At 47.4% G+C, this 12,907-nt stretch overlaps 1 protein-coding gene across 10 annotated transcripts in view; it reads left to right on the top strand.

Annotated features, from left to right (window-relative positions):
- The window catches only part of RASAL2 (RAS protein activator like 2), a 157,355-nt gene that overhangs the window by 105,735 nt on the left and 38,713 nt on the right, over positions 1-12,907 (top strand). For 9 of the 10 annotated variants that reach the window (XM_021405477.1, XM_021405476.1, XM_021405478.1 and 6 more), the window contains one exon: positions 4,218-4,324. In XM_021405477.1, the coding sequence (XP_021261152.1) occupies positions 4,218-4,324 (107 nt within the window). Of the gene's footprint in view, positions 1-2,926; positions 3,492-4,217; positions 4,325-12,907 lie in introns of those variants that run through there. The other variant, XM_021405480.1, reaches the window with a different exon arrangement.

Raw genomic sequence — 12,907 nt, 5'->3', positions numbered from 1 at the left:
GAAGCTGTCTGTGCAGATAGATTTTGAAAATAGCATGGCTATTTTCACCTTTTAAGGTGAATAAAAAGAATGACCAATTTTCTCATAGGTAGCTATGGAAAGAGGGTGAAAATACTGGGGTGAGTGCTTCTTTGGTCTGTGTCAGCTGGGGACCTTTGAATGCCATTGCACCGGAGAGGCAGTCTTTGCCTATAGCCAAGTAATTGGTGGCATTGAACTGGTGTTGTATTTTTCAGATGCTTGTAATTAAGCTAGACTCGAGAGGCGGAATGAATTGATTCTTTTTTATGAATCACATTCTCTGTTCCCTCCAGTCACAGACCAAAGCGCTGTCATATCAGGATGTGCACAGATGAAAAAAGGAAGCCCCAGTCCCTGGGATCCTGCTGTATCTGCCTTTTATTCTCCTAACCAGGAGCTCGCACGTCAGCAGCCTGCCCCTTCCCGGCAAAGACAACACAAAGATTTCAGAGAAAGATACCTGGAGAATGAACGCGAGCACAGATTTCCTTGTTTGCTGGGCAGTATCTATATCTCGGGACTTGCTGTCATGGCGAGGATGGGCTGCTCTGATGTTTGCTGTGACAGAAGCCACGACCAGCCCCTTATGAGTAATGGCAGACAGGAGCTACGCTTGCCAATGAGCTCACCCCTTTCTGGCATCCCCAGGTGGGTGCTTGGGGCTCCCGCGAGCCCCGGCGCGTGGCAGGGTCCTACTGTGACCCACGGCTGCTCCATGGTGCTGCCTTTGGGGTCAGCAGGACCCCTGGTGGCTTTGTTTCCATGACCTCATTTACAAGGTCACCAACCTCATTCTTCTCACTCTAACCTCTGAGGATGTTCCTTTGTTCCTGATTGTTTTCCCTGCCCTTCTCCGATCCGTTTCTAATTCAGAAAAATGGAGATGGAGTAGCAAGCACCATCCTGCAAAGCGGGGAGGTTTGTTTCAGCTTTGATTCTGCCATTCTAAGAGAAAACTCTTTACAGAAGAATACAAATTCGCACAGCAGTGTGGGTTTGGGTTCCAAGTGGCCGGAGCACAGAGCACTGGGAAATTCAGATGGAGCCAGAGAGCCACGTCCTGGCTGGAGGTCAGGTAGGCAAGGTGCAACCGAGCAAAGCGAGCTAGAGTGTGGCTTGGAAGAGCAGTGCAATGCAAATGGGTGCAAAGAGCACAACCTGCCTGGGTCCCTGGGCGCTGCCCTGGAGCCATTCCGGCCTAACTGTCTCCCTGGGACTAGTGCAGCTCCGAAATATTTATTTGCATAAATGTTTATTTGCATAAATCATACTGCAGATCGCCAATAAGCGAGGTGATAAATGAAAAGTGCCCCATAGGGATGTCTGCAATTCATTGGTTTGATGGAGTTTTCTATTTGAGGGTGAAAAGGGGAAGAGCTGTCTGCTGCTTTTTTCTCCCCCCGGAGATTGAGAGTGGATGAGGAGAGTTTCAGACTGTTTATCCGTAGAAACAATGCGATTTATCTGTGGTCCTGGTCGCTGAGAGTGAGCAATGCAGAGAGCAATTGTAATTTAATACTGAGCCGAGGAGAGGTGCATTGATTTTTACAGCAGGTGAGGATTATGCAAGAGCAGCCTCCAGTGCTGCCTGTGCACAGAGGGAACCAGCTCATTTTTTGCCTGCTAGTGACAGTATAGATTTGTATTTACTTTTTACACAGCTCAGCAAAAATACTGCTCTATGGGCGTCACAGCAGATTGCTGCTGGTCAGTGTTTTTGAGTTAACCTGTCTTGACAATTCTGCTGTATCTGGGTCCTGTTTTGTCCCGGGGACTGAGCCCGTTGTCAGTTTGCTCTTGCTTTTTGGAGGAGAAGGGAAGGTAGTTGTATTTTTAGTTTGTTACAGGCACTTTGTGAGCATCTCCCTTTCCCCTTCCCACTCTGAGAGCGGCAAAACTCATTGCACTGATGGAGGCTCGTTGTTTCATTGGCTGAGAACCTGCGTTGCTCCGGGGTGGGCGTGGAGGGAGGAGGGAGGTGATGAGAGCCGGGCAGGTCCCTGCTGCCACTTCTCAGCTCCTTCTGCTTTGAGCACCAACTTCTTGCTGAGCTCCCCCCGCACAGAGTGACCACCTCTTGTTGAAAACAGGGGAGCTCGGGCTCCGGCTTTCATTTATGACTCAGCAAAGCTAACAGGCTGTGTTAAATTACCGAAGCGGCTTTGATGTGATTTCCTGTGGGTGAGGAGTGGAGCAAGCCAAGCCTATTACGTTTCTCATTACTAGTTGATCTAAAAGGAAAGGTGCTCGCCTTGCTCCCCGGCTGCAAGAGCATACATCACTCCTGTTTGCTTTCGTTACATTTACAGTGGAAACAGCAGAAGCCATGGTTAAATCCTACATAACGCAGCTCCCTTTGGGAGTGCAGCACTTACAGGGGCTGTGGGACAGAATCTGTGCTTAGGGGAAGGGGTTGCCACGGAGGGGCACACCTGGGATAAACCCAGCGGCCTTCCAAGGGCCAGGGCTGCTGCTGCTCACCGGCACTGACCCCGCTCCGGGCATTCTGTTCCCTGCAGTGCCCAAGGGGACTCACCCACCCTGCAGCACCGGGACGGGCAGTGCCCAAAGCCCAGCACTGAGGGAAGAATCGCCCTGACGCTGCTCTGCTGGACTGTGGTGCAGCTGTGCTCCTGCTCCATCCCCGCAGCCAGCAGCACGGTTCCGCTCTGCCCGTTGTCCGGGGGCAGCTGTGCCGTGCCCTGCCGTTCGCTCAGCTCCCCGCCGGTGCTTCCGAGCTGAGTGCCAGAGGTCTGGTTGGTTAAGAGAGAAATATCTCAGGGTGAGCCACCGGCACTGCAGGGTCCGGCTGTCCTCGCCTCTCGCTCAGGATGCTCCATTTTGTTGCTCTCCGGGTATCCGCGGGAGATGCGTGTCATAACGCTGCTGAAGTCACACTCGGCTGTTGCAAGCCGTTACGAGCGGTGCTATCCCCGAAGAAGGCTTCCCTTGCTTTTTCTCCAGTGGCACCGGCTGGCTGCCCGTCTCCGCAGACCGTCCTTGCTGCTGTGAAGCAGGAGAGGCAGGGAAATTTTCTGTAACGGAGGGAAGCCGGCAGTTGGGCGTCTGTTAATAGCCTGAAAGTAACTAATGAGGATGTGCAGTCGGAGCGATTGATTGAATAGCTGCAGTCCCGTGCTCCCTTTTCACTCGCTCTCTCCCTGCGAGCCGTGGCAGGGAGGGGGAGCGGAGCCCCGGCGTTCTCCTCGGTGGAAGTAGCACGGATCCCCAGGGCCGGGCGGCCAGAAATGGAAGTTTAAACCGCATCTGTCTCCTGGAAGGAAAGCGGCAGGAGTCGGAGCGTCACCGTCTGGAGTCACGCTTTATTCCTCTTCTTTAAGACTCGGCATTTAACAATGGACTTCCTGCTAGGAAGTAATTTTCTCCCTCCCCTCGCTAGGATGGTTTGTGAAGCTGGGTTCCTTTAAGTCTGGCGATCGAGCCGGAGATGGGCAGCAGTTGTGACAAAGGTATCTGTGTGTCTGTGTGCGTGTGCATCCCCCTCTATGTAAAAACCCATCTCCGTAGGGTACGCGTGCCTTTGTATGTGACGTTTTGTCAGTAGTGCATGTACTTTGGTAGCCAACAGAATCAGATGCAACCTTATTTTTTCATGAATATTTGTGCTCATCAGATCAGCCTGCGTGGATTTAAGATGCCAAAGTCGTATCTTAGTAAGGTCGTATTGCCAGAATGAGAAGTTGACCTATTTCTTTTTATCTGCAGAGATATATGCCGTACTGCCTGGGCAGCTCTGTGTCTTCTGGTGGTTGTATGGTCTTGGCAAGCTGTGTGATCATAGGAGACCAAACTTTGACCTTTGTCAAATCGTGTTGAGCTGTGACTAACACCAAATATCCCGGTGTCTTGGTTTTAGTTATCAGTTAATGACTGCATCGCTTATGTAAAAAACAGGAATTTAGTGTTTTCTGATTAGCGTCTCAGAAACAGCAATGTATGTGTGGGTATTGATCTTCGCCAGCGTTTTTATTGCCTCTTGCCTCCAATCAAGTCAGATTCACAACCTTGAATCTGTCAGTGGAAATGCCATTGTAATTTCGGAGGTAAATGAGATATAGAAACGAGGTGAGTGTAATTCAGCAGCCCGGTGTGCACTTGAAACTTTGCTGAGGCACGAAACTTGACTGCTCCCCACCCCCTGCACCCATTCACCTCCTTTTTCTGTTCCTCCTTAGAGGTCCCAGCAGAGAGATCTCCTCGCAGACGGAGCATCTCCGGGACCAGCACGTCTGAGAAAACCAACTCCATGGATGCTGCGAACACCTCTCCTTTCAAAGTATCGGTAAGCATGCCCTTCTGCAGGGGGGGAATTGTTCTCACTGAATAGGAGGAGGAGATGAAAAGATCAACAGTGTATAACTAGGCTCTGAAAAATGAGTAATGAGTTGATATTTTCAGTGGAGCAAGAAGTATTGGTCTGCCTTGTGAAATACCGTGCATTATCAATGAGATTTCTGGTAGCTCTTATAGTTTGCTTCTTTTTGTTGGATTGATCTAACACTGGAAATAAGGAAACACCAATCTAAATGAGGGCAGCAAGCTATATAGCCACTTGCAGTTGCTGCCAGGGATTGCATTACATATTTGACTAGGCAAGAAGTTCCTTTAGGTAGGTAGTAGTGTGTTGTTCTACCCTCATGTCAAAGAACTACGTAGAAAACCAAAACAGCTTTGTAGTTTACTCGGGAGCAGGTGAAATCTCTGCAGGTGTGTCAATTGCTCTTTATCTCTTCAGCTTTTGTTGCGAGTTCAGTTGGCTGAGAGTCTGCATGAAACGTTTTCAGCTGGTGTGGATGTTCTTGCCAGTGTCAGCCTGTGGTCGGTTTAGCCAGCAACACAAAAGCTTTTTTATTATCGGACTGAGGGCAAATGCCTCAAGTTAAAATGAGAGGCTCAGTAATCCTTCAGCAATAGGTTTCCATGATTTAAACATCAGCTTGAATATTACGTACGTTTTCATTCTCTTTTTTTCTTTCTTTGGCAAGAAATCTGTCTCTTTTCAAACCTGAGGAAATAAGAAAAGTTACCTAGAGAACTCTGTTTTTTCTTATATTCTCCATGGACACGGGTACCATTTCTGTGCCTCAGTGTACATGTTCTTGCTTTGTTTTAGATAACATTCATCCACGTTAAGCACATTTCTTAGCCTGCCTTAGGTCTAAACGTCTGCAAAACTTGGGTTTTGATTAACTTGTACGTTGTACCATCTTTTAAAAATGCAAACGGGGATTAAAAAACATCAGCTAAGAATTTGATGAGAGCTGTTTACATTATAAAAGGGTTAAGTCTGATTGGAGTGTATAGAATATATGTCAGGATTCCTTGGAATGAAGAAAGCGAATAGAGCAAAGGGCTGTTTCAGAGCTCTTCCTTACTTCCATCAATGGGTGGCGAATGTGCTAGACGTCCATGCTTGGTTCCTTTTTAGAGTCATTGAATAATATCGATTGGAAGGGACTTCTGGAACTGTCTGATCCAACCCCCTCCCCGCAGCTAAACCAGCTTACATCCCTTGCTGAGGGTGTTCTGCAGGTGGGTTTGGAAAGCCCCCAAGGATGCAGGTTGGATGCCTTGCTGGACAGCCTGCTCTGATGTTTGGTTTCCTATTGTGGAGGATATTTCTTTAGTAGAGGCTTTCTTGTTGGATTGTAATTGGAATTTCCAATATCTATTGGAAGACTGAGCATCGTATTTTAATCTAGCTAGAAAAATAACTGAATGAACAGGTGAAACAGAACGTTTTGCTTAGCCTGGAAGAGGGAAGGTCTGGGGGGAAGTCTTCACAATGTGTACAAGTACCTGATGGCAGGGGGTAAAGGAAATGGACCCAGGCTCTTCAAAGAAGCGGTGATGAGTACAGAGTGAAACACGAGAAATTCCATTTAATTGTAAGAAAAACCTATTTTACTGTGAGGGTGATCAGACACTGTAACACGTCGTCCAGTGAGGTTGTGAAGTCTCCATCCTCGATGGTGTATTCGAAACCTAACTGGACACACAGTGCTCTTGCTGTAGTTGAGCTCTGAGATGGGGGGTTGGTCTAGAGGTGCCTTCCCACTGTGGCTGTTCCGAGATGCTAAGAACTATCCATCACTTCAGTGATCTGTTTTCTGGGTAGTGCTTCTCGAGGCAGAAAGGGCCTCGCTGGTCTAGTTACACGTGAAGCTATCACAAGAATAGTCTGTTATGTCAGCTTCTGAGAATTTTATTCTGAACCCATGGTCCGTAGAGTTCCAGGAGGATTTCTGAACTTGGAGAGAAGACCTGGCTGTTCTCTTCTTTGTGTATAAGAAATTCTCTGTCTTCTTTGTCTTCATCTATAAGTCATTACCCTGGCCTGTGGGTGTACCTATGTGTTGTGGTTGGAGTCTTCACCTAAGCTACGTATCCAGACTGTTTGATTACTGTCTGTATTGTTTCTCTCATTTTTTGTTTCGTTCCCTTTTTTTGCTTATTTTTTAGCATTAATCCTGTCTTTTAGTAATGTTTCAGCGTTTCTTATCTCCCACTTCTTTTCAAAATAAGAGCTTTGCAGAATGTTCCTCGTTTTCCCCGGCAGTTTATTGTGCTATTTAGGGCTCTGGCAAAGAGGTAGCGGCACATGGCTGCCTTTCTTGGGCACAAACCAGGAGCCCATCTAGAAGCTATTTGTGCCACGTGTAGCTGCTTTGTCTGTCTGGCCACCTGTACACCCAGAAGCATAATGCACCCTCCTGTCTTTCTCAGAGGGACAAGGCTTCTGACTCTGTAGGTTTTGTTCTGAATAGTGCATTTACGTGTTGTTACTCCTTGGCAGGTTGTGTTGCAGGTGGGGGCTGACATCACCCTCTTTTAAAAACACGCCAACTCCGGATCTGCTTAAAAGAGCAAGCTGCAATTAGAAGTCAGGTTGCTTAAGAATACAGATGAGCTGAAATCAAAAGTACAGAAATAATACGCGCTGTGGATTGGTGCAGATCTGTCGAGTGGGTGACAGGGCAGGAGAGGAGGACTCGTGTTTCTTTGGTTGTTGCCTCCCAAACTCGCCAGCTCTCGGAAGGAGGGAGAGGATTTGGACGCCTGGTGGAAGTCTCAGATCACTGGTGTGGGAAGAGCTTCGAGTGAAGGATGGAGGGGAGCCCTGGAACGGCCTTAAAATGGTTTGTGCGAGGTCATCTGTGTTTGGCTGGGGTTTGTGGTGTGCAAAAAGGAAACGAACGACGCCAGAAGTGGCGGTTTTGTTTTTCCAATCGTTGACACCTGCTCCATAGGTTGGAGGGCTGCAGGCAGCTGCAGGGCACTGCTGTCTCAGTTCTTTCTGCAGACCTGACTCTGTGCCATACCTCTTCTCCTCCCTGCTTCAACTTCCTCACAGAAAGCAGCTTAAGGCAGGGGACAGCTTAACCTTCATCCACACTGATGAAGAATTATGCTGAGACTTCCATAATAAGTTGCTTTTACAGCTTTTTAAGTTTGCCTATCAGAAAAGCTGTTTTAAAACTATCTTCTCAGTCGGGCAGTGGCTTCCAGCATGCTCTGTGCCATTTTCTTTTTCCCTTCAAACACCAGGCTGTGATACACCCTCAGAACGAGGCATCTGTTTTTTTTTTGGATACTGCTAATTGGCATTTGTTTGGCATCTGGAATTTTGATTCACAGCAGCGTAATGGCCTTTAAGCGAACATTTCCTTGTCAAGACATTTTTTAATGTCTTTGGTGGCAGCGGTCAATGAAGGATTTATTTTAAGGAGCTGACGTGTAAAGCTCAGGAAATTTGCCTTCTGACCTCCTCCATTTGCACTGGAGGAGAAGCGATGTATTTACACTTGGTACTGCGTGAAAAGCAGAATTTTGGTAGTTGTACCCTCGCTCGGGACCGAGCACTCATGGACCAACGTGAGAACGTGCTTTTTTCTGGTTCTGCTCCACCTAGGGATGCGCAGTGGTCCTTGCCAAGGTGTGCAACACACGCAGAGATGAGAGCTCCCATTGCTTGTCCTTCCTCTTCATTCCCCATTTCCCCAAACATCGTGGTGACATCAGTCTCCATCTGGGTTCGGTTGTGTTAAGGGCCACGTGGCAATTTCCAGTGATTCTGGGAGGAGTACAGGTAGAGGAGGGAATGCCGTGAAAGGTAGGAAAAGGGAGAGGGGGAAGCGTGTACGCGTGCTCTCCCCCATACAGACAGCTGTGTGCTGTTTATAGAGATTCATATATAGGAAAAGTCATATTTTTAATAATGGATGTTACTTGATTGAACAAATAGGAAGACAGACGGAACTGGCTCAAAGTAGGCACCATGACGCATAGGTGGGCGAGAAACCAGCTTTTCCCTTCCCACGCACGCTATGTCCTGGCAGTGTCTCCGTCTCAGTGCATCCCGTTCCCTACTGTTGCACTGCTGGGCTGCGTTCTCTCACTGCTCTGCCATTGGACTGGAGCTTAGGGATGGTTTCAGGTCTCCCAGCATGGCAGGTGGTGGGCTGTTGGTGAGCCACTCTTCAGGCTCGCGGCGTGCTCTCCAGTTTGGCTTTTTTGGAGAGGGTTGTTAGCGAATTGTTAGTACAAACAAAATGGCATTTGTGGTTATTAGCAAAAAAAAAAGAAAGAGGCAGAAGAAGCAAGTGCAAATGAGACAAAAGCCAGAACGCGATCTTTGAAGTAAATAAAATGATTCTTATAGGAATCCTGCGTGAATATGATGGGAAGACTGATACTGCTTGCCTTGGTTTGTTTTCAATCAAGAATATAATTGGATCTGTAGGAATACAGCCTCTCTGCTCTTTAAGAGTACTGCTAAATGGAACAGAAGACAATGCAGCCAGCCTAAGTGAAGGTCAAAGCCTGATGAGATCTCACGGCTGCCCAGCCTCATCTTTTATGCAGTCAGCAAGATTCTTGCTTCTCCCAAGCGCTGCTCCGCTGCCGTCATGCTGCCAGGTTAAGACGAGCGATCTTCCCCGGCCGTGTGACTTGATGGCCTACAAGTGCATGTTTTTAATTCTGCGACAGCGCCAATGCAGAGATGGGGCTGCTGATTTACGTTAATGCGAGGCCTCGCAGCATCCTTCATGAAAAAACTGCTCAGAGCTGTCCTCCCTGTTGTAAGATTAACATTGCTCCTTCCTCTGCTCGCTCTGTCTTTCCTCACAACAACACGCTCGTTTAAATCTGCTTTCATCTTCTGCCTGATACGATGCTTTAGGTTTGTTGGCCATTACTCCACAAGTCTTTGGGGAAAAAAAATGGAAGTTTGGCCATCTCCAGGACGCTCGCCAGGTTCTCATCTGTGCCTTTATTGTGGGATAAAGGCCCTTCAGAGGCTCTGCAGCCTTCACAATATCTTTCTGCCAAAGCGGATTTGTTCATTACATCAAACTGTTCAGGGCTGAGTGTAACCGTGGCAGATCCAGTCTGTGACACCGTCTGGTGGACCTCAGCTGCAGGAACATTGGATGCAAACTTGACTTCATCCAATTCCCCCGCAATTAGCGTAGGGGCACTGTGAATGTGGTGCTGTTAACACCTGGTCACATCCCAGTCTGTCCTTGGTTTAACCGTGATTGAATGCGTACCCAGTCATTCGTTCTGTTCTTCACCTCTAAATTGTGGCTTAGTCAAGTTATGCACGCTTTAATGAATGCATTCCCTGCAAATCAGTCTTTCTGGCCCTTTTATCACTTTCCTTTTTTCATTTTAAATTCCCTCCGATTGACTCGCGCGGTTCTTGCACCGAAGTTCGCCGGGATGCGCGTTATCAGTTTCTAATTGCTCACAGCCCTTTGTGTTATTTCTGTGTCCTTGCTGGCCCTTGCTTCACCTCCTAATTTAATACAGCTCAGCGTAATTAATGTGCTGTTTAACTTTTCTTCCAGATCATTAACAAAGATGTTAAACAGAAGCAGTGTGCCGCTATCCCCGCCACATCCCATCGGAGTGTTTCTTCCACCTTGATACCTTATCGTTTGTCATAATTACTCTTTGTAGATATTCCTGCAGCCAGCTCTCAGGTTTGTGTTACTAGCTTGGACAAAGCTCACTTCCATTAATTTTCCTAATTGCTACGGCTTTCCTAATTGCTATGGCTGCTGTGTTATCTAAAGGTTTTCTGAATTGTCGGGCTGCTTGCAGGCGGCATGCCAGGGAACGAAGAGCCCAGCTCACAGGAATTATTGCCTCCTTCCTCCATAAGGACAACAAAATGCAGCCTCGTGCGTCCTGCTGGGGCAGGCTGGATCTTCCCTCCTTCCTGGATATCGCTTTGCAAGGGTGATTTTCTCCCGTGCTGGTGCTGCGTGCCTGGAGGCTGCACCGTGCAGAGTGCCTGCCTGGATTGCAGGCTGCCGTGGCTCTACCCAGCTATGTGGCAGCTCTTGTTTCTTCATGAATTTTTCAGCGTGATCCCCAGTGCTGGGAAATGTGATGCCTTCAGTACTTTTGACTGCGTATCACGCAGAGTACACGGAATCTTCTGATACACATCATTAAAAGATGCATTATCGAGGTATCCCTGTTGACGTGCTGTTTCCATTTCTTTGCTTTTCTTTCCGCTGTTCTTTGGTGGCTCATCCCGTCCTGCATCCCTCCTGTGGCAGGAGGCAGCTTTTCACTGGAGAGTTGGAACTGTTATCTGGCCAAATCTGCAGCGCTGTCCCATCAGGGGAAAAATATCTTCCTGATCCTTGCTGTTGATCAGCTTGTGTCCTGGAGCATGATAATTGCTCACTCCTGTTATTTTTAAACCTGACTAATGCAGCTACATATGTTGTTCTTCCTTATATAAACGCGTAATCCTTTTTTAATCTTGCTGAAAATTTTTGTCTGTATAATATCTTGTGGAAGAGAATTCTGCCGGCTGATTTGTAGATAGCATTAGGGAAGGTCTCCTGACAGTCACCAACATTTGCTGCCTCTCATGCGGAGTTGCCCCTCGGTTTTGTTACGTAACGGGGTGCACAAGGGGCTGACTTAATTCCCATTCTATTTGTTTTATACATCTCTAATCCCTTCTTCCTTTCATTTCGAAAATGAATAATCGGTCTTTAAAGTATATCTTTTGTAAATCCCCCTCTTGTCCGCCTTTAATCAGTTTTCACTTCTGGAGTTCAGTTTCGTTCTGGTTTTGCTGCGGAGATGAGAAGATCAGAGAAGAACGGTGCATTAGCGCGAAAGCGATGGCAGATTTACATAATACCACTTTGCTCTTATTGTGCTTGGTTTATCCTTCCTTCGTCCATCCCAGCACGGTTTTCATTGTCCTCTGCCTGTGCCCCTCTTCAGAGGCATGGTTGCAGCTGATGGAGGTGATGGTGAGCTGGTGGAGGAATGGCAGACCGTCCCAAGCCACCAGCTTGTCCTTTATATTGCCACGCAGGCAGATATGCAGTGGGCTTCGTCTGCTTTTCTATTACAGCCCAGAGCTCTTCCAAAGGTGCTGGTAATGGCTTTATGAGCAAACTGTTGCACTTCTTTGCTAGTTACGCTTCTCTTTGTTCTGCAGGGGGTAGGAAGTAAGCTTCATCAGCATCACATTTGCTCCTAATCCTTGGAGCACCCTGCTAGTCCTATCTGGCACTCGTCCCCCACCTGTCAGAGCCTTGCAGCATCCCTGGCACCTGTGAGGATTTTCACTTGGCTCCGTTTCATTTCTTGGTAGCTGCTTGTGAGCAACTTTAAGAAATGAGATGCTTCATAATGAGCAGCAGTTGGGAGGCAGTTCTGTCGTCGTCCGGAGCCATCAGTGTTATCTTTGTAACTCGTCCAATCCTTCCCCTCCGAGAGGGCAAGTCTCACTGCTCCGGAGATGAAGTTGCCCACCTGCTGTTATTAATAATGCACAAGTGCTCCTCCTCGAGAATCATAAACGTTCAAGACACATTGCAAGCCTTGGAAGGGCGATGCGTTTGCCTCCAGAAACGCACGGCGTAGGTAGCAGTGCTCACAGCACGCTCTGTAGGACCTGATCATCACCCCATTTTGCTCCAGCTATTATGCTGTGAAAGTTCTGCTAATAACGTTGCGTTTTATCGATTGATAATTCCTGTTACAGTTATCTTTATTTTCTGTTGGTTCCTGGGTGAATTAACCTTTGACTTTTGAAACGACAGGGAGATCCATTATTTATTATGCATGGTCTGTTCCCTCTGAAGTGGAGAACCAGTGCTTTCCTTCTGTGTCCCTTTCCCATCCCTCTTCCCCAAAGCCATGGTTTTGGGAGGGATTTGTACTGAGCTTTGTGCTGCTAGATGGCGACCATCAAATCTGTCTCTTCAGGCATCGTTGCACTGAGGTATAAGAACCGAGCAGCAGTGTATTTGGTGTTGAAATAAGCATTTAAGAGAAAAATCTAGACAGTAAGACAGGAAGTAAGGCTTTTTTGTGTTGTTTTTTAACAGCGTGAACTGTATTAATGTTGGCAGAAAGAAAAGAAAAATAAGCTTTTTCTTCGGCTAGCTTGCATTTGTTACAGGTTTAAGTTTGTTTTCCATCTCTGCGTACCTTCCATAGCTGTAGTCAGCATTGGAAAGGATTCCCTTTGGCAAATGGAAGTCGAGAAGCTCTGCTCGGACCTGGCACGTGAATTTCTCGTGCTGCTCCCAGGTTGGCCATCTGTAAGCACGGCCAGCAAGTTGCAGAGAGCAGGTATTGCAAATGTTGCCTTCTGAGGGTCTCCAGTAGGCGTGCTCTTTGCTTGACGAGTTTTTCTTATTAAATACGTTCTTCCCCTTTTTTTTCTTGGTGCTCTGGGATAGCCTTATTCATCCAAAGATAAGGAATAATCTATTAAGGAATAGATGATGTTCAATTAAACCCAGAACGTGTTCCTCTAATGTAAAAGCAATGCCAATTTAAAATTGTGCATGCACACAAAAATGAATCTTCACGG

Source organism: Numida meleagris, chromosome 7 (assembly GCF_002078875.1).
Source record: "Numida meleagris isolate 19003 breed g44 Domestic line chromosome 7, NumMel1.0, whole genome shotgun sequence".
Taxonomy (NCBI): domain Eukaryota; kingdom Metazoa; phylum Chordata; class Aves; order Galliformes; family Numididae; genus Numida; species Numida meleagris.
This window is presented reverse-complemented; position numbering and strand designations above follow the sequence as displayed.